The following is a 19,967-nucleotide window of genomic DNA, read 5'->3' on the forward strand; positions in this document are numbered from 1 at the left end:
TCTTTGTTCCCTACCTCTTTGTGCTATAGTTAGGGATCATGTGGGGAGCCAAACTCTATTAGTTATTAGCTAGGGAACGCTAGTTTCCCGGGCTGATGCCTAACCGAGTGTCTTAGTCACGTGCTAGATTTAGCTAGTCCTAAAGGAGATAAGAGAGGGAGCTCGGACCACTGCTTTCGAATATATCTTAGCAGCTCGTCCTTCGACCTTCTTCCTCTCTTGTCTTTCTTTCCACCTACGACGCGTAGCTCTAGGTCTAATGAATCCACTTCTCTTACACCTTCTTCAGAGCAAGCCGTGACAGCCCTCAGACTTTGACCAGGCTGGCAATACTTTTCCCGGAGCGTTCTTATTGCCAAAGTTTCCCAATCCCTTCCTCAAAATATGGCAAACCAAATACCAGAAGCTCAACCTCATTCCTTCCCCCCATTCTGAGCCCTTCCCCTCTCCGCAGGCGGTCCACGTGGTAACGCCTGGGGCCGCTTCGGACCCAGCGACTCCCTCGGAATGCTGAATCTCCTCACGCCCTCTGTAGTCGCCGCCGCGGCCCTAGAAATCCAGACCGGCGAGCGGATCTCTCTCGACTAGCCTCTGAACAAGCCATTGCATCCCGGCTACAAGCGAACCGCGTTCCACCACGAGCTTTTCAACCGTGCGAAAGGCAACGAGTTGAGACTTGTGAACGATGATCTCTTGGCTTTTAATACGCAAAGTAGCAGTCAGTGGGACGGGTTTGGGCATTTTGGTAAGTTCTTATCGTTGCAAGACAGAGGGTGCTGTGTGGGAGTGTAAAAAATAAAGGTTAATGTTTTTGTTGGTATGAAGGGTATTTGAAAGAGAAACGATATTTCAACAATACGACTCATGAAGATATCATGGACTACTCTGTGCTGGGTATCGATGGTGAGTACTCTCACCTGACTACATACTACATACCTATATTCTAATCCTGCTCGGCCTGGGCAGAGAGCGGTGGCATCGTAGGTCGCGGCGTCCTACTCGACTATGCATCCTGGGCATCACAGAACTCAATTAAGCTAACCCCCTTCTCCTCAACCACAATCCTGCTCTCTCACCTCCAACGCCTCATCACAGACCAAAACATCGTTTTCCACCCAGGCGATATCCTCTTCCTTCGCACCGGCTTCACCGTCGCATTCAACGCACTAGATGATAGCGAACAGAAAATTCTGGTCGCACGCGCAACAGCTGATTTCGCCGGCGTCGAATCCAGCGAAGCCATGCTGAAATTCTTGTGGGAGAACCAATTCGCGGCTGTAGCGGGCGATTGTCCGAGTTTTGAAAGCAGTCCTGTGACAGGAGGGGCGATGTGGTGTTTGCATGAGTGGTTGTTGGCGGGCTGGGGAATGCCTATTGGAGAGATGTTTGATTTGGAGAGGTTGGGTGAGATGTGTAGACGCAAAGGCAGGTGGAGCTTCTTTCTGTGTAGTGTGCCTCTGAAGGTCCCGGGTGGGGTCGCTAATCCGCCGAATGCGGTTGCTATCTTTTAACATCTGAGTATGGGCTCTGTTCGGAGCTGCTATAGCTATAAAGTGTTTTAGTTTGGATAAACTGTTATTTCTTGCTATTAGCAAGCCACCCCAAACGTCTGGCTATGGTAGTTGTGGCTTATTCACATAGACAGTAACTCATCAAAATTTGTTCCTGCACCCTTTTTTTGGGAGTCTTATTGCTCTTGAATATCAGATTGTGATGGAAGAATGTTGAAATATTTACTTGGGCAACCGTCTGCCTTTGGTGGAGAGTGGAAGTTTCGGGGTTTCGCATGTCAGCCATAATGACATGTAATACTGGTGGAAATTACGGTAGCTGCAAATTCATGGGCCATCCAAAGATGCAGGGCGAGACACCCCTCCGCCATCGACCTAGGACCTTTGCATCAGCTGCACAAGATATCCATGTCCCTACACAGCTTGACTGCTCCTTTTTGTTGCGTTTGATATCATGCATTGCCCTTTCATTGATTCATTCTCCTTCCCCTTTATCTCCAATACGCTGCAAGTTTCAGCAAATGGCGAAGTCAACGAGCAATCAAGACAAGACACGAAGCCTTGGCATGAAATTAGAAGTATTGTTACATACGAAAAAGGTAAAAAGACTTCGAGGTGGATGTGCTTCTTTTCAAACATCGAATGATAAGAATCTACTTGAATTTCAAAGCTTCTCTTTATACATATGTACATATATTACAGTCTCGTATCATGATATACATTTCTGAAAGTTGAGAGTACAAATCTTCAGTAGCGATGAATGAATCCTGGTCGGTTCATTGCAATTTTCAATACTTTATTACCAGAAGTCAGTTACATTGAAGCGTGCTTGTTGTGACGGTTTCCCACATCAATGATCGCACCAAAGTTGGTCTGACACCATGGTCTGTTTGGCTCCTGGTCGTTCAGTGCATAATACGCAGCCCCAGGTGTCAGAAACAGCTTGTACCATTCCGAGAGTTTAGCCGTGGATTTGACAGGCTAGGGTACATGATCTGACGATCGGACTCATGGTATCTGACCGAGGGAGCCGTTACTACTATAGAGAAATCAGTATACACTTCTGGTAGAGACGTGCGAGTCAAGGAGCTCATTCGAGAATTAAAATTTTTTCAATATCTTAGAAGCTTAAATACTACACATTATAAATATTCAAATAGTAAATATTGAACTATATATTTCATGCGGTTTCACAACTCTTTTCAGTAGTTTGGTCAACCTCTGAGGTCTTAACAGGACCATTCTGCTTAACACTACGCCATTCCATGCTCAGTCCCCCGAGTATTGAGAGACAAGCTAAGACGAGGGCGATTTGGAAACATTTACGAAGCGAGTCGTTATAGGCTTCCAGAGCAGAGGTAAAGTTCTCTGGTGATATGTTCTCTAGGAGCCCGGTGACGCCGGCGGATTCAATCTGCTGAGCAGTCATACTTGAAATACCAGCGAGTCGTTTGGAGAGTTGGTTGTCCAAGACGTTCTGGCCGACCGAGACGAAGATGGCACCGCAGAGCGTTTGTGCGAAGAGCATCAATGACGCACCAATTGACACCTCATTTCGTTTGAGAACAGTCTGAGCTGCCACTACATGATGTTAGCATGAGATTCCAAGGGCGAACAGGCGTAGAAAAATCGAGCAGTGTCGGTTGAAATGACACATTTGGCGGCTTTCTGGAAAGGATTGGGGAGATGTGCGCTTGACACGGTGATAAAAATTGTGGGTAATTTTGTTACATACTGTTGGGTGCCTGGAAGGAAGAACCGAGACCAAAACCGTATAAGATCTGGTAACCAATCCACTGGCCTTCAGACGAGTGGATATCCAAAGTATTGAGTAAACCAGCACCAATCGCTGTCACGCAAATACCGAAGAGTAAGAATGGGGTGTAATAGCCCACACGAGACGTCAGGAACCCCGTGAGAATGGAGCCAACAACGATGGAAAGAACCATTGGTAACAAGTGAATTCCACTTTGTACGGCCGAATTGCCCTCGATTGCCTGGAACCATAACGGAAGGTAATAGACTAATGTTTCATAACGTCAGCAATGATAATACCCCTTGCGTCTCGGAGGAGCTTACTGAACAGGGTTTGATGAGCACCAACACAACAGCTGACCCAAAAGCCGCTGAGTATGCTTCTTTGTTTGAAAATAAGAGGTGGCACGGTGGCTTGCTCTGGTCTCCAAACTTGAATCAAGACAAAAGCGATCATAAGAACAAAAGCTACAACAAGCAATCCGATGATACGCCCGTCGCTCCACTAAAAATGCAGTCAGATATCGATTTGGGTCAGGATGAGTCTCCATAAAACAACACTACAACCGAAGAGTACTTACAGCATAAGTGAAGCCACCCCACTCCAAAGCCAGGCACAAGCAAATCACTCCGGGAAGGAGAGCAAAAAGACCGATGATGTTCAGCTCTTGCAGCTTGTGTATAAGAGTATCCGTGTTGTTGGTGCGGGTTGGGACATGAAGCAAAAAGAAGACGAAAACCATGACTAGGCCTCCTAGTGGAAGATTGATATAAAAACACCATCTCCAAGTTACATTCGTAGTGAAAGCTCCGCCCACCAACGGGCCAAGGACAGAAGCGATACCGAAGATGGCACCAAAGAAACCCTGGTACTTTGGTCGACTTTGCAATGGAACAGCGTACACAATGATGACAATCTGTTGGTTGCATTACGTGAGCGAACTGCGTCAATGGGCGATAAGAAGAAAAAACCAGGGTATAAGAAGGAAGAGGTGGAAAGGGATAAGTATGAGCAGGGACACCTACAATGCCGCTTTGGACGCCTCCAGCTCCCAAGCCAGCAATACTTCGTCCAAGAATGAAAGCGATCGAATTTGGTGCCGCTCCACAAATGGCTGAACCGATCTCGAAGAGCAAGACTGCAGCCAAAAATGTGACCTTGACGTTGAGAAAGGTATAGAGCTTTCCAAACACCAACAAGAAAGCGCAGTTGGTCAAGAGGTATGCTGTTCCGTACCACCCGATATCGTTCGATGAATGGAAGTCGTCCGTGATTCGGGGAATAGCAGTCGTGATGATAAGTTTATCCTATAGAAAAGGGCTGGTCAGCTTACAAGTGTTGTAGCCATGTTTGCAGAGTTTATTACTTACCAAGGCTACTAAGAACATACCAATGAAAATGGAAATCATCAGCAATGCGAGCTTGAGTCCTGAGGGGTAGACAATGTCGGAATTATCCAACGCAGCCTCATCTTTCTGTGACTGCTTGACTTTTTCGTCGGACGACATATTGATGAGCGTGCTTGATCTCAACAAAAATTTGGGTTCAAACGATATCGTCGTAAAGTGAAGTAAAAAAAATCGAGTAGTGTATGTGATGAGTTGACCGCTACGAAGCAAAAGTCTTTGAATGCAATGATGGTAAGGGAATGATAAACGTCTTTTGCTTTTACCTTCAAGGCAAGTCAAAAGCTTCTGGCAGATTTATATGCACTTGTGAGTGCTATATAAACATAATATATGAAATACTAAAGAAGCTAGACTCGGATTGCTGGTCCCGGTCCGTCTATCTCCTCACTACTCAGACCAGTGAGACATGGAGAATATGGTCATTGATCGTCTGATTGGTTGTCACCCGAGCGGCGCAAAGTCAGAACGTTCGGGTTTCGGTTATATCGTATTCCCCTTTTGTATATTTCGGCCACAACAACAGAGAATATCCGAAAACGAGAAATGAAGGAAACGGCGTGGAAGAACAATAACTGGCTTTGCATCAACTTGTATGTAGGTTTTTAGGCCTCCAATATCTCTCAAACATGTTCAACAACATGGGTGGCATATAGGCAATGGCTGTCGAAGATGTCTGCACTGCATCTTGAGACTGAACCATCTCGCATGTACTTGTACGATGGCATGGACTTACCTACGTGAAAAGATGAATCAGCAGTTGACTAAAACGGTCATGTGACTCGCTCTTGAAACGACTCTGAACAGCTTGCAAAGTACTCGGATTTCCTTCTTCCTATCCAATCTCTATCTCATCTCCAAAATGTTTACAATGTTTGATACAAATGCCGCCTCTTCGCGCCCAGATCCCAAAGAAGGCCCAGTTAAGCCGGTTCGGCGGAGAGACAAACCGCAGCTATCGTGTACAATCTGCAGACAGAAGAAGTGATCCCTGGCTCCCAAACAGGCATAGTCTCTACGCTCACACAAATGCAGATTGAAATGTGATCGTGTGAAACCTTCATGCCACAATTGTACTAAGCGTGGGAAGCCAGAATCCTGTGACTACATCACACATGATTCTTCTCGTGCTCGCCCAGCGAGAGCGGAAGAAGTGCAAGCTAGGGTCCGAGAATTGGAAGATATGGTCAGGGCTCTGATGAACAATCAGAACGTTCTGGACCAAACAGCAACAACCTCCTCTGCTAGTGCAGTAACGCTGACAGATGGTGGCTTCTCCCAATCTGCTGCTTCCTCACCTTCTTCACAAACAGACCAAGATACTCCGAAAGCCTCTCTCGGAAGATTCACTGGAAATCTGGATCAAATGAGCTACGCGGGAAATGAGCATTGGTCTGCTTTACTCGAAGACATCACAGATTTGAAGATCGACTTAGACAGTCTCGACACTTCTGAGATGACTGACTTCAAACCTCAAATTTTGTTTGGCAGAACTCATGCTTCAAGATCCGAGATCATATCCTCTCTTCCACCAAGGCCAGTCTGTGACATATTGATCACGCGTTGGTACAAGACCATGGATATGGCCTCTCGTAAGCTTTTGTTCCTGCAGCCTTTGCAATGTTGATTTAGATACAGTGATCCTCCATACGCCGACGTTCATGAAAGAGGCAAGCAAGCTCCAGTCCCGAGCTTGGGAATGATTTCATTAATGAATGACTGGATAGTACTATCAAATGTTCAGCAATCCCAACAAAACACCACTAATGTGGTTCGGTCTCCTCTTCTCTGTTCTCGGGCTCGCTTCTCACTTCTACGCTGTGTCTGGAGAAGAACTGCCCACACTGCCCGAACCATTCACCTCTACGTCTCAAATGAGCGTCTTTTACCGCGACCGTTGCGCACAATGCCTCGTTGAGGTGAACTATCTCCGTCCGAGACGATATACGGTAGAAACCTTATGTTTCTACTTCGCACTAGAAAAGTTTCAGGGCAAAGACTCAGAATTTGGGGACTACGTCGTTCTTGGAATTATCATAAAGGTCGCTATGCGACTCGGATACCATCGTGATGCAAGTCACTATCCTAACATATCGTCTTTCGAAGGTGAAATGCGTAGAAGAAAATGGTCTCTGATCTATCAGCTCGATCTTGTGACTTCTGCTCAAGTCGGACTACCTCGAACTATCCGGGAGGAAGAAACAGACACTTTGGAACCCAAAAATTTATTGGATACAGATATTGAAGAAGGAATGGCAACGCTCCCACACCCACGGCCGAGCACAGACGTAACTCCTGTGGCATATGCAATTTTCATGGTTCGGTTGCTTCGACAGCTTGGACGGATCGTGGACCAAATCAATTCCACTACACCTCCTCCATACGAAAAGGTGATGAGTCTCGACTCTCAACTTATAGAGACACATGCTACACTACCTCCATACTTGACGATGAAGTCTCTTAGTCATTCTATCATCGATGGCTCAGATCTGATTCTCAGAAGATATTCTCTTGAAGTATGTTTTCAGAAAAGCCGCTGCGTCTTGCATCGTAAATACCTTATTCCTGGAAAGTCCATTTTGAAATTCCGGTATTCGAGGACAACCTCTGTTGATGCAGCAATGAGGCTCTTAAATATCCAGCGCAGCTTCCATGACTCTATACAGCCTGGGGGGCGATTTTCCGGCGAGCAATGGAGAAATTCCGCACTAATCAACCAGGATTACGTCCTTGCAGCTATGATTCTTTGTCTAGACCTTTCTTGGGATATGAGACTCGGGGGAGGCATACGTTCGAACTTCGGAGATGAGATTGAAAAGATGTGGCCAAGGAACGAGAGACTGCAGGCACTGGAAAGCAGTTATGCCATTTGGTTGAAGTCGAGCGAAATGTCAGCTCTGGCAGTAAAGGCGGCGGAGACTTTGAGGATCATGCTGAAGGATCTCGAGCCCCATGTTTCGACAAATGCTACACAAAAAGTATCGACTTCCAATTCAACAAGTGTCCCTGGTAAGTTGCTTCCATTATTAATTTCAATGTCACAGTACTAATGTTACTGCTCTCAGATGTATCTTCACCTGCTCCGCAGTTACCTACTTACAATGACCAAGCATATGTTGGAGGTGCTAGAAAACCAGATATTGGCGCCCAATACTTTGACGGATTAATGGCACAAGACTTTCTCATAGGGACGGTCGATACAGAAATGAATTTTGACTGGGTAAGTTTCGATCTAATTGTAATGTTTTGGGCTCATGTTGATGACTGGATAGGAACTCTGGGATAGTCAATTCCAACCCATGCCAACCGTGGCGTTAGAAGAACAATGAAAGCTCACTTGAGCTCGGGGAGAAGAGAACTATCATGCGACTACAGCTCACAAACAGTGAGGCTGTGCGAGCACGGAACCCGACTCAACGAGTAACTCGGGGAACAAATGAAGGCGTGCACGGAAACGACACGCCATTGTTATCGAAGAGGCTGTCTGATATCTCAAATTTAATATACGGGCGAGCATTTTCAAGTACCCAGATGTTGCCCACTCGGCGCCTTCTCGCTGTGGACTTAACGTTCCATGGACAAAAGAGTCAGGTACTACTGCGCCAATACACTTCTCCACACTCCGCACTCGTCTTGCCATGCGAACACGAAACACCTAAACAGCCCTTTCAACCACCTCTTGATTTATCTTTTCGGCCACTTCTTTCGTTGTTTTGGCATCAGGGGATACCGTGCTCGCTTCCAATGCCCCCATTTGATCATTGGACTGTGCGTGTGTGGCTGGTGTCTGAACAAGACAAATCGTCATTATATCTTGTCTGAATGTTGGATTAAATAAAATGGAGTAGGACTATGCTAGTGGGAATGAAGAGAGTGGAGGTACTTGTGTTGGCATTGATCCTGACTGCGATAATTGGGCAGGTTGGTGGGAGGTTGGTGCTTCAGGAGCAGGCATTGTATTCGATGAATGTTACTGCTAGTATGTAATATATATATAAATATAATAAATAACTGGATGCTGATGAGATGATAACGATCACGTGTTTTTAAATGTCAGCTGTAAAAGTATTGTAGAGCAAACGATGTTGAGCAACTTAGAACGCGGGAAGGATTTAAAACCATCTTATGCTATCGACTGTCAAGTATTAGTAATGATCTGGCGTGATGTCACAATCGCCACCATACTGATCGACAAGACAATAACCTGTATCGCGATTACTTATCTTCCAATGATCTCTTCAAATTTAGCGAGGTCTATGTACTTTGAATGCAGATTACTTTTGTGTACTTAGGTATAGGTATGCATCTCAGGCACCTGACGTACACGACCGTGTTCAGTATGATGGAATTCATAGCTGCTATAATGACTAATATAAAGCATGAGGGTGGGCTTTCTCCGCGCAATCTGCCTTGGTTGTGCAGTTGTCTCTTGCAGGTGTCGCAAGTAGCGCTTACAGCTAGTGGTAAACCCTTCATCTCAGAGTTGTGAAATATTGCTATGCTAGCAAGCTATCTGGATGCTTGAATCTCTTGACTTGGATGGGAGTGCAGGGAGTTTCGCTAAGTTTCTCGCTTAGTGGGTTTAAGGGGGGTCGATTGCAAAGTCTTGATGACAATTTAGACATGAAGTCACTACATCCCGACAGTCGAAACATCGTGATGTTATAAAAACGGGTGTATGACGTAGCGAGTGTAATGGGCTATTACTGACCTGTCGCGAAATAAAGTAACCATAATGGTATTTTCAAGGCATTTTACAAGCTCCCTCACAGTACTATTTTCTTTCGTCCCCGTTTCAAATTTTGCCTCTTCGAAATTGTATTCCCTCCTTCATGTAAATGTAAAAGTAACACTCATCGCCATGCACTCAAAGGATTACTTTCCTGGCCGCGAGCGTGAAGGATGAAGAGTCATTACTTTTTTGGCTTGAGCACTTGGTCTATCTCGCTTAAGAAACGAAAGGTCCTTATCTATTCTAAATAGCTATTGGGAAGACTAGCGACTTTCTCCTGGAAGAGCTTCTCGGCCTTTGCCCAGGGATCAGTAGTTCGCCACTTGTTCAAAGTTAAGAGACTTGGTAATAAGTCCTTGCTGAATGCCTCGCTTGCTTCTCGTGGCAACAAGCTCGGTAAATGATCGATGCTAATGACCGACAACTTCGGTTCTGCTTTGACCTCGACAGGTACCGTAGGTTCCGTGAAAGTAGTAGCAACCGTGTAGACTGGCACAGGATTGTTGGGGTTTGTCGTATCCGCACTGACATCGCAAATGACCGACAGCTTGCGATCTGGGACATCGAGGCTCTTCATGTCGACAAAGTTGGAGATCTTGGATATGAGATATATGCAGTTGACGAAGATATCACTCTCCACAATCTCAGGAAAAGGTCCACCCTTGGCTGTCTCTGCCAGATCCCACTTGAGCACGTTCTCGGTGGGTACGCCAGCTCGCAAGCACATGTCCACCGCACCACTGCCGCATCGTCCTAAAGCGCCAATAACCAGGACTCGAGGATCCCTCCCAGTCTTTTCCTTTCCTGCTGCGATAGCCTTCTTGACATCCACGATCAATTCATCTTCATTGGGGTAGCTCGAGACTCCCGGAAAGGGCTCTGTGTGTGAGAGTTGCCAAGCCCATGTCTCGAGTGCCAGAGCTGCACCAGCAAAGCCTGCATGGTATCCAAAAGCTGCAACACGGCGTCCTCGGTCGTCCGTCAAGAATTCAAGATCTAGCAGAGTTCCACCCCCACGAGGGAAACGAGACAGGACCTTTTCCCAGCCTCCTTGTTGCTTGTAGCAATGTGCGAATTGGACATGTGTATGTTTGAGAGGGACTGATAGGAGTTAGAAATGAACAATCTTCGATTATGTTTCTGCAGCTTACACTCTTCCACTGGCAGCTCTTTCAATCCAATGATGATGTGATCAGCAGAAGCCTCTCTCCATGTATTTTCTGGCACCAATGTAGCTCCGACCTTCTCGAACTCTTCGTCGTCGAATATACGCTCAGGGCTTCGCTCGACATTGACAGTATAGCCAGCGTCAATGAGTGCTTTGGCAGTTGACGGTGTGAGGGCGCTGCGGTGCTCTAATGCCTTGCCCAATTCGGAGCGGAGATGTAATATGGTTCCCGACATGGTGGAGAACCTCAATCGAAGCTTGATGGTCAATTGAGAAGTCAATGGAGGATGTTGTGAGCTCAACGAGGGTGGGAAGATATTTATTTTGTTTTCTGCCGTTTGACTCACACTCACCGCATCAGCCGGCGCCCGACATCGCCCTCCATTTTTTTTCTTCCCGGTCTCAATCAACTTCATTACAGTAACATCTACACTGCTTGGACAACACTGACTAGGCAGGCGAACTGCTAAGTCGCTCGTATAGTAACAGTGATGTAAGAATTGGGATATAAAGTGTCATTGTTCCGTAATTCGGGGGGCATTGACGTATGAGTCGACCTATTCGGACTCCTCGATATCTTTAGCCCTTTCAGCTTTCTCCATGAAGATAACTCCTTCACGCCTCTAAGCGACCGAAGAACAACATACTCCTTCTTGTTGTGGCGTACTAGTATTTCCTTCCGCAATCAATAACTATCGTTCTTTCCTTCACATATCCAAATCGCACCTACTAAAATGTTGCTATTTCTATTACTTCGAACTCCAGTTGCTATCTTTCCTCGTTGTCTATTTCAGTTCTTCTACTCCATTCCTTGCCATCATTCACTACTGTGGCTGCACTTTCACTCAATGTCCTCGACAGCTTTCACAATCTCTCTGATCTTCTCGATCGCTACACAATCTTGACTTTTCCTGCTCGAGTGCTTCAATCTTGTCGACCTACTCGAATCGCTTCTCGATACTATATAGACGAGCGTACAGTAAACGAGAATACAGCAAATATACGCGCTAAAAATTGTGATTCTATAGATACAAATGTTGGCGAATTCCACGCACTTGCCTTGAACTCTCTCCAATATGAATCTACGATTTCGGACCGCTTGCGATTCCTCCATCTATGCTTCGTAGCACACGCTTCCTCGAAGGGTCGCAAAAAATACAAAAGACCAATGCGGCTTTTGTCTGCTTGCCAGGCTATGTACATGACACTCCTCACTCGTCACGCTCGAGCAATGCATACAACCCTCGCTCACTTCGAGGCTATGCCGGAGGATATGCCGAAGTTTACAACTGTACACATTCACCGGAAGCTCAAACGAACTCCTCCGTATAGCAAACAACACATAAGTCCATCAAAATCCCCCCCGACTTAAGCATTGTCTCCAGCTTCAAGATTGTGCAATAGTCATCAGTGGATGGGATGGCTTCACAAACGTTTCAAGCGGTTTGTGCTCATTTTTGAGTATATCTCAACCCCTTCGAGCTACAATGATGATTATGGTAGATAAGGATATTCAGCTACAAGTGTCCACGTCTGAGCTAGAAACATGACTTGGGTTACATCTACAACAACAATACGTGGGACACATGCGCTCGAGCTTTTTTTTGAGACTTGTGATAGAATATTCGATATCAAATCTCAGTACACAAAGCAGTTCAAGTAACTTCGGAGTTTGACGAAGAACCGCAGTCAGCACAACAATCGTTATGCACGTCAACGGAAAAACAACCGAGACGCTCTACCGTTTGTCTCCAGCTCCCTGTCCAGGCTTCAAGATCTACCAACTTTGGATCCGCTTTACATTTGCAAACACTGCAAGATGAACTTCACGTCCAAGACTGAGCTTGCTATCCACAAAGCCAATCATTTGTGTTGCCAAGACCCAAACACATATGTACACGGAGATGTACTAAGTGGTGTTCTTGTGACCAAGAGTTTGACGGATAGACATCATATCCGACACGTACTTGCACTACCTACGCCCCCATATTCTCGACTGAGAATTTGACTATTACCCCCCAAACTTCCCACGGATGTAGCGAGGCTATGAAATGCCCGGAGCATGAAGTCGCTCATGGTTTAGTAACGGTATCGTAAGAGTTGGGATACTAGATATCATTGTTCCATGGTTTGACGGACAATATGAGTGGGCTTAGTACTCATAGCCAATTAAGATCCGAAGAATCAAGTAGTTGGTATGATCCAACTTTCCATTTGAGCTCGAAAGATGCTGTTTTCCCAGAGTAATATTCTAATTTGTTACCTAACATCGGCACCTTCTTCAATCTGAGCACTCTTTAGTCCAACATCGACTTGTAGCTGCACCACTGCTCTTCATATCGGCTTATTCTGAGATAGAACTGGACCCCCAAGAAGCATAAGTCAATGTATTTTCGCAGGCCATGTCTCTTTCAATTCGAGGAAGGGTTCTCTTGATCCGAAAATAAGGATGTCACCGGTGTCAATAGTATAGTTCTCAATTGAACAGGTAGTGGCCGTGCTTCCCGCATTGATTCCTTGGTTTCGTTTCGTGAATGTTTCTTCACCCCCGTGAGCGACTCTTGGCACCAGAAGGACATTCAGATTACATATGATTGGAATCTTGGCGTTATCTAGAGTCTCATGTTTCTGGATTGGACATCGTTGTTTTGGGTTTCCGGAAGGATCTCTTGCCTGATGCTTGTCCTCCAAAACCCAATTTAGATGTGGGGACTGAGCTGTCGTGATGCTCTATAAATCCTTTTTGAGATTGTTGAGTATAATTATGACTTTATTGTCGGTACAGTCTGTAACACACTCCTTTCCATCAGCCTCCCTTGGTATCTAGCCACAAGCATGTCTTTTGCTTCTCGATTGCCAGGTGCTCTCACCGTTCTTTTCTATCTTCAATGCTTCTATAATGTGGTCTCGGCGCAGAATGAGACCGAGATACTCCCTGGGTTTGGAGATACAGTGCAAATTCTAGGAGCGGTCAGTCTATATAGAACAGTCGGAAAGTCTGGATTGCTTCTAACATATCAAAGATGGAACGGACGGATCAAGACTTCAAGGACGGTCTAGCACTCGATCTTTTCTCTCCAACGAATCGGACCTTGATAGTAAAGCAAAACAAGTCTCCTCTCGCCGCGCAATTTATTACGGGTACCACAGGAGAGCCATTCGTTGCGTTGTCAAACTACTCTTATATAATCCAGATGAACGAAACAGCCAATGACCTAATCGCCAAGATCGAGATTCCTTATGACCCAGTTCAACTCAACGAAATCGGAGTTCAAGAAGCCAACACATATGTCGCAACCTTATCATCCGACAAGACAAGTTGGGTCATCAATGATGCGACCAGGAACGTACATCGAAGCGAAAACAATACTAGAATTATCAAGATGACTTCTCTGGATGGCGAATACCTCCTGGTCGGCAGACAAACTGTAGATACGAGCAACATTTTCGTTCAGTATGGCCAAGGGGCAACCAGGACAGTCAACATGACCGGCGGTATCGGAACTCAAGAAGCAGAGTTCGTGGATGGCTTGCGCTTCTCGGTCCAGACCAATACGTCCATGACCATGAATGCCGACATCAAGAATGGTATAAATCCTGGGACATTACCGGCCAACACACAGTCTTTGAATTCTTTCGCATGGGTCGTCAACACAAGCGCTCCTTTCATGAAAATAAATGCTCAGATGCTAGTCCCTTGTAAGCTTTTCTAGGTTACCTGCTCAACCAAGTTGACTTGCTTTAGTCAATCGTAATATGCTGGTAGCATTGAAACCCGCAGGCTCTTCGCCGTCCACTATGCTCACCGTCGCTAAGCGGCCTCTAAACGCCACAAACGGACAATTTATGCCTGTTAATGCTGGAGTGCAAGTAGTAAAAGAATTACCTGAAGACAGGATTCAGATCCCAGAGATGACCCAACTAGATGGCCAGTATGTCATTCTGGTGACAAATCCAAAGCCAGTAGGACAGAGTAAGTTACCACTGTGAATTATGATAGGTTGCTAACTTGAGATACAGCTCTACCTGCTTCGAGTATTGTGGGCCCGGAAAAGAAGAAGAGAGCTTCTCATATTGTGAAATATGTGTAAATATGTCCCTAAGTTAGAAGTCATCAGGAAAATTGATTCATGGTCAATTCCATACTGAAGTCAATGATTTCTCGGAATTGATGTCATGCTTAATGCTGGCCATAAACTGAGGACAAGTACACCGGTAGACAACCCGCGACTTTGCTTCTGATACCAAGAACGGCCTCTGACTCGAATTTTATTCGCAGCTAGCCTACATCTTCCACATTCGGTCTCGCTATAGGAGTATTGCCAAAGCTCTCCAGTCCTCGGTCAGCCATCATTGGTATAGTAAGCCCACTAGTCTGAGCTTCAGCCAGAACTTGGGGATCAATAGCAGCGCCACTCGTATCTGCTTTCAATGCAGCATATCTTGCACCTGCTTGCTTCAACAATTCTTGAACCTCAGCTTCCCGCTTTCCAATGTCAAGCTTTTCTCGCTTCGACTCCTCTAATTGCTTTTGACGCTTCGCCAACTCTAGCTCCATTGAATTGAGTGTGGTTTGTAGTCTCTCGAGGCACTCTGAAAGAGCGGGCAGAGGTGTAATTCTGGCAGGTATTTGAACTGTACTCCGATCCAGATCTTCATCGGGTTTATGAAGTCCATCCATTCCAGCACGAGTTTGGGCGGCTTCATATGCGGCTCGCCGCTCGGCCTCGGAGTCATCTGATTCTCCATCCGAGCTGCCTTCTGCTTGATGAATCATGTCCGCCATCTCCTTCCTCTGACGTTTCCTCGCTTCTCGTTCGGCTTTCTTGCCTAATGAGACCCTTCCATCATCCACAAATTCATCGAAGCCCTCTCCAAGATCTTCATCTTCTCTCACCAATCTTGTTTCTTTCTCTTTTTTGCGTGGAAGGAGTGATATTTGACGTCCGTCGTCTCCATCATCGTTCAAAGAAATGAAATCTTTCTCATGAGCAAGCCGCGCTCGGCGTTCCTTCTTCTCCTTGATCTCTGCCTCTGTCGGTATGTAAGCAGCATTCGAGCTTGCCACCGACTTGTCCTCAAGTCGCCCTATTGTAGCACCCGCCAATTCCGACGCATCCAACATCTCTTCATCCTCAGCTGCAGCATGTAAAGCTTGTAGATCCTTCGGTGTGGTGGGTGTAGAACTCTTGAGCTCTTTCAAATAATCCTTGCTATACGTAGGTCTTTCATCCTCCTCCTCGTTTGACCTCACTGGCAAGCTTTGATAAGGAAGGCTCTTCCGAAAAGTATTGCCTTCTATCACTCGACGTTCCAGAGTCGGTTTCTTGGGCGTAAAAGCTTCATGGTCTTCTAGAGCTTCCGCAGCATCCCCAGAAATGATCTCTCCAGGTCCGAAAGAAAGTCTCGAAGCAGTAGATTTTTTCTTTTTCTTCATTAACGAACTTGATCTCCCGATCGTAGGCTTATTCGTGTCCTGCTCGTTCTCATCTTGCTCCAAGTCGTCAAATGCAATGCTCTGTCGCAGAGAAGATTTCTTAAAGGGTTTCCGGACAGGGTTCGAAGATACTGGGGGTTCTAAGGCACATCGTCAGCTGAATTCATTCAATCAGCCAAATTCATAGCTGCGCTTGTGGGAGACTTACGGGCGATTTCATTTGCTATGCTCTGGTCCTTTGTCTCCCCCTCATTCTCATCGACTTGGATCTTCCTCGCCTTCCTTTTTGAACCAAAGGCTGATTTCATCGTGACAGCTGATTTGGAAGGGACTTCGCTTTCAATTGAAGATTTTTGACGCGCTCTTCGATGATTGAAGTCAGAAAAAAGAAGTGTTGTAGCCTTGCTGTTATCGCCACGTGATCTTGATTTTGCAGCCTAGCGCGATTCAATATCTTCAAGAGGAAGAACCTCTTCCCCTCCCCCGCGCAAAGAAACACTTACCAACGATAATCAAGATGCCTCAAGCTCAGCCAGAGCTCAAGAAAGTACGGCATTCCTGTCCCGGTGCTCCTTCCGTCTCCGCACGCTTGCATAGGCTGCTGTGTGCTCTTGTACTCGACACCGATTTGCAGACGCGCGAACTTACACAAGAAAAGTAGAATTGTTAGCTAATTTGGTTTCCAGTACCTCGACAAAAGGCTCTTTGTGCAGTTGAATGGGAGCAGGAAAGTGATTGGCGTTCTGCGAGGTTACGATGTTGGTTGTCCTCTAGAATATTCCACGTAGGAAAAGACTAATGACGCGCTTAGGTCTTCCTGAATATTGTACTGGACGATGCAGTGGAGGAGAAAGATGGAGGTGAGAAGGTCAGATTAGGCATGGTGGTATGTGCATCTTGTCGGGCTTCTGCTCAAGAAGCTTTTTGGTGGAAACAATAAGAAGACTAACGATTTTATAGGTCATTCGAGGCAATTCCGTGGTTATGCTTGAGGCGCTGGAGAGAATTGGCGGTGGACGAGACGATAGGTAGATGTGGTAGTGAAGCTGGAGTAACACTCGTCGAGAATTGAAGCAGGGGTGAAGAGCCATGTGTCCAGATGGGAGGCCAAAAGTTGTTACAGGATTCACATTATGGCGTTGCTGGCTTCGATAATACCATCTCACGTATGAAAAGCAATGGAATACGAAATTCTGCCAAATGTGTTTCAAGGACAAGGAAATTACTTGAATTGCTCCAAATACTTTTCGTCAAACCCATCCATGATACTTCCTTCGAAGTTCTTTACCCAACCCTTTATTCCGCCTTTGAGTACAAGGACTTGAAGCTTGCTTTTGTGCCCAAACTTGGCTACGTCGTCAATATAGTCTTGCATCCAGCTTGCACAGCGAGGTCCTCTGCCATTACTAGAACCTGCAATGCTCAATACGTTGTACACCATCCAGGTCTAGAGGATACTAACCACAATAGAAAATGACCTTTTTGATGTTTGCCCTCTCGCAAAGATCCAGCAGAGTCTTTCGAGTTTGATAAAAGCTCTGAGCTGGGAGGTTGATTGACGTCTTGATAGTTCCACCCTGTGTCTGTCAATATAGACATAATGCTCACAGCCTAAAAGTTCTCACCTCCCAATCCGTTCTCCTCACATCAACGAGCAAGAACGGTCTTGCTTCAGGCTTGATGTCCATATCATCAAACATCTGCATAAGCTCTTCTGAAGTAACCTCTCCACATTTCGCTCAAGGAGCAGGAAACGAATCCCACCAGTTGTCTTGTTTGGGTTGAGTTGGCGCCGCCATATTGTTTGTGTGGAAAAGATTCCCGCTTCAGAGTAGGAAAAACAACGTATTGATAATTGTACGGCTAGGAGAAATATAGTGTCGTCAAATAATGAGTCAAGGCTACATGAGGCCGCCTACAGGTCTCAGAATACGCTACCTTCGGTCTAATTCGTCAAGCGTTAGATGACCTGCAATTGCAACTCAGGCGAAGCAGAAGAGTGACAAGTGTATTTTTCTTTTATCTAAGACACCTTCAAATCATACCTAGTTACAAGAACAATTCGAATCGAGAACTCAGTTCTGTCAAGCCATAACCGGGCTTCGCATCAACGCTGCAGCACTCGAAGCGAGGAGGGCTGACATCTCATGAGACGGCTACGACAAGCTTTTAGGCATCAGACATCCATAACAATCCAAGATCCACCGTCAAAAATCATACTACGAGTCATAATTTTGCCTCAAGATGACCATTGCCAGAAGCTCCCAGCACTCGGATCTCGAGACAGAGTCATCAATCCCGCCAAGCCCTACCACCTTGAACCATCACAGCCTCACCCCGCATTCCTCTGGGACAAACACACCTAACACACTCCAACAAGATCGAGAGTTTTTGTTCGATTCAGAAGATTTAGATGCAGCTTTCGAAGATAAAGGCCATCGAGATGATCTCCCTGATTACGAAGCCTCGAGTTCCCGGCCGCGTGCCGCAGAAACCGCACGATGTTCAATTCTACCTAGTCGGGCCGCAGTATGGGTTACGAAAGACAGAAACATCAAGCTCTCTGCCTTTGTAGCTGCTATATTACTTCACCAGGGAATCATCAGCACCAAGGACCTTGATGTGTAAGTTTCATTCCATTCTCACGTGTTAATATAGGTTCCTGACGAGAATTAGATATCATAATCAAGAAAAGGTAGAAAACCAAGGACCAACCGATCCCATCACTGGCATCTTTACCTCGATTCACTCCACCGTTGGTGGCGTCGTCCAAGGGCTCGTTGATTATCCCGTTGAGATATCGAAGATCGTGCAAGCAGATAGAGATGTCGCCAAGGGTCTTGCTACCGATTTCGCGCTTGATAGCAACAAAGGTGTATCAAGGATTATTGGAACGGGCTTGAGAGCTCCTATGGACTTCACGATGAACATCTCGAGGGGCTTTGGGAATGTTCCGAAGCTGTATGGAGATGAGAGTGTAAGGCCAGTGGAGAAGGTTGATGGGGTGGTGAGTGGATTGGAAGCTGCTGGCAAGGTAAGATCCTCATTTTAACTTCTACAGTTGCTCCCTTGTGTCTCAGTGTTGTTTGTATTTCGATATCATTCTTGATTATTTTTCATGTCTTAATGTCTGGTTCTCCTGTGGCATAGCTGCCAAATTCTATACGTGCCCGGGCGTCGCTTATACCGAGGACCTTCTCATTGTTACATTATTCTACACACTTCTTCTTTTCAGAGATTAAGGGACGAAGTTTACGCTCTGACACACGATGTAGGGATTCGGACTTAGCCTCTGGGACGGCGTAACCGGCCTTTATACCCAACCTGCCAAAGGTGCTGAAGAGGGAGGCGTTGGTGGGTTTTTCATGGGCCTTGGAAAAGGTATTGGCGGAGCCGTCTTTAAGCCTGTGGCAGGCGCGGTCGGTCTCCCAGCGTACGCGTTCAAAGGCGTCTACGAGGAAGTAGCCAGACTAGCAGGAGGAAGCGAAGAAGATAAAGCAAGAGCAGAGAGAATGAAGCAAGGCAATGAGGAATGGGCAATGTGCACCGTTGAGGAGAGACAGGCGATTTTGGGAATGTGGTATGATTTTCATGAGCAAGGGATTGGGATGCAGGATCATGATAAAGGGAAGTGGAACTGATGGTTAGCCTAATTTGCGTTGCTTTTCTTGCGGCGACTTTGTCTTTGGGGGTATTTGTTGCAGCTGTGCTGAGCAAGGCGTGTTTCGGGCGCGAAGGCTGAATGGTGATAAGGAGCAAATTGAATCCCTACTTTTTCTTCGCTGTATTGTCAGTATTTCAAGAGTATCGAACTCTTCGATGGACAATCCGTCTTTTTGAGGAGTTCTCGTCTTGTCTGGTGACTTCGACGGGCTTCATTAAGAACTTCGGCCCAACTTTGTCTTTTGTTATATATAAATATGTGCTCAAATAAGTGGAAATTTGTACCAAGGTAAA

The 19,967-nt window shown here is 46.0% G+C and overlaps 9 protein-coding genes across 9 annotated transcripts; 5 read left to right on the forward strand and 4 right to left on the reverse strand.

Moving 5' to 3' along the window:
* The first annotated feature begins 551 nt into the window (after window positions 1-551).
* Window positions 552-1,570, forward strand: LY89DRAFT_12062 (uncharacterized protein). Its single transcript, XM_018205142.1, has 3 exons — window positions 552-745; window positions 826-903; window positions 957-1,570. The coding sequence occupies exons 2-3, from the start codon at window positions 865-867 to the stop codon at window positions 1,509-1,511; spliced, it is 594 nt and encodes a 197-aa protein (XP_018078449.1). The 5' UTR covers window positions 552-745; window positions 826-864; the 3' UTR covers window positions 1,512-1,570.
* Window positions 1,571-1,986: 416 nt separating this feature from the next.
* Window positions 1,987-4,775, reverse strand: LY89DRAFT_703312 (MFS general substrate transporter; the record flags this gene model as incomplete). The annotated part of the gene is made up of 7 exons (XM_018217312.1): window positions 1,987-2,016; window positions 2,746-3,092; window positions 3,247-3,534; window positions 3,591-3,771; window positions 3,848-4,183; window positions 4,293-4,574; window positions 4,638-4,775. The coding sequence occupies 7 exons, from the start codon at window positions 4,773-4,775 to the stop codon at window positions 1,987-1,989; spliced, it is 1,602 nt and encodes a 533-aa protein (XP_018078450.1).
* A 1,267-nt stretch (window positions 4,776-6,042) lies between these two features.
* On the forward strand, window positions 6,043-7,609 carry LY89DRAFT_557875 (uncharacterized protein; the record flags this gene model as incomplete). The annotated part of the gene is made up of 3 exons (XM_018208405.1): window positions 6,043-6,265; window positions 6,312-6,357; window positions 6,418-7,609. Coding segments are annotated over 3 exons (1,461 nt in total), but the record flags the coding sequence as incomplete, so codon positions are not given.
* Window positions 7,610-9,286: 1,677 nt separating this feature from the next.
* On the reverse strand, window positions 9,287-10,877 carry LY89DRAFT_604497 (saccharopine dehydrogenase). Its single transcript, XM_018210361.1, has 2 exons — window positions 10,557-10,877; window positions 9,287-10,506 (listed from the first exon to the last, which is right to left on the reverse strand). The coding sequence occupies exons 1-2, from the start codon at window positions 10,807-10,809 to the stop codon at window positions 9,644-9,646; spliced, it is 1,116 nt and encodes a 371-aa protein (XP_018078452.1). The 5' UTR covers window positions 10,810-10,877; the 3' UTR covers window positions 9,287-9,643.
* A 2,531-nt stretch (window positions 10,878-13,408) lies between these two features.
* Window positions 13,409-14,673, forward strand: LY89DRAFT_776277 (uncharacterized protein; the record flags this gene model as incomplete). The annotated part of the gene is made up of 4 exons (XM_018222028.1): window positions 13,409-13,543; window positions 13,597-14,272; window positions 14,319-14,546; window positions 14,594-14,673. 4 exons carry the CDS (start codon window positions 13,409-13,411, stop codon window positions 14,662-14,664), a joined length of 1,110 nt encoding a protein of 369 aa, XP_018078453.1. The 3' UTR covers window positions 14,665-14,673.
* Window positions 14,674-14,707: 34 nt separating this feature from the next.
* Window positions 14,708-16,492, reverse strand: LY89DRAFT_12205 (uncharacterized protein). Its single transcript, XM_018205148.1, has 2 exons — window positions 16,219-16,492; window positions 14,708-16,150 (listed from the first exon to the last, which is right to left on the reverse strand). The coding sequence occupies exons 1-2, from the start codon at window positions 16,316-16,318 to the stop codon at window positions 14,853-14,855; spliced, it is 1,398 nt and encodes a 465-aa protein (XP_018078454.1). The 5' UTR covers window positions 16,319-16,492; the 3' UTR covers window positions 14,708-14,852.
* On the forward strand, window positions 16,482-17,266 carry LY89DRAFT_633970 (putative small nuclear ribonucleoprotein G). Its single transcript, XM_018211369.1, has 4 exons — window positions 16,482-16,557; window positions 16,697-16,768; window positions 16,822-16,896; window positions 16,971-17,266. The coding sequence occupies exons 1-4, from the start codon at window positions 16,528-16,530 to the stop codon at window positions 17,040-17,042; spliced, it is 249 nt and encodes an 82-aa protein (XP_018078455.1). The 5' UTR covers window positions 16,482-16,527; the 3' UTR covers window positions 17,043-17,266.
* LY89DRAFT_12225 (uncharacterized protein) lies at window positions 16,747-17,935 on the reverse strand. Its single transcript, XM_018205155.1, has 3 exons — window positions 17,636-17,935; window positions 17,473-17,587; window positions 16,747-17,423 (listed from the first exon to the last, which is right to left on the reverse strand). Exons 1-3 carry the CDS (start codon window positions 17,714-17,716, stop codon window positions 17,233-17,235), a joined length of 387 nt encoding a protein of 128 aa, XP_018078456.1. The 5' UTR covers window positions 17,717-17,935; the 3' UTR covers window positions 16,747-17,232.
* LY89DRAFT_12190 (uncharacterized protein) lies at window positions 17,872-19,219 on the forward strand. Its single transcript, XM_018205146.1, has 2 exons — window positions 17,872-18,634; window positions 18,687-19,219. Exons 1-2 carry the CDS (start codon window positions 18,255-18,257, stop codon window positions 19,060-19,062), a joined length of 756 nt encoding a protein of 251 aa, XP_018078457.1. The 5' UTR covers window positions 17,872-18,254; the 3' UTR covers window positions 19,063-19,219.
* The last annotated feature ends 748 nt before the right edge of the window (window positions 19,220-19,967 follow it).

Source organism: Mollisia scopiformis, assembly GCF_001500285.1.
Source record: "Mollisia scopiformis unplaced genomic scaffold LY89scaffold_1, whole genome shotgun sequence".
NCBI lineage: Eukaryota > Fungi > Ascomycota > Leotiomycetes > Helotiales > Mollisiaceae > Mollisia > Mollisia scopiformis.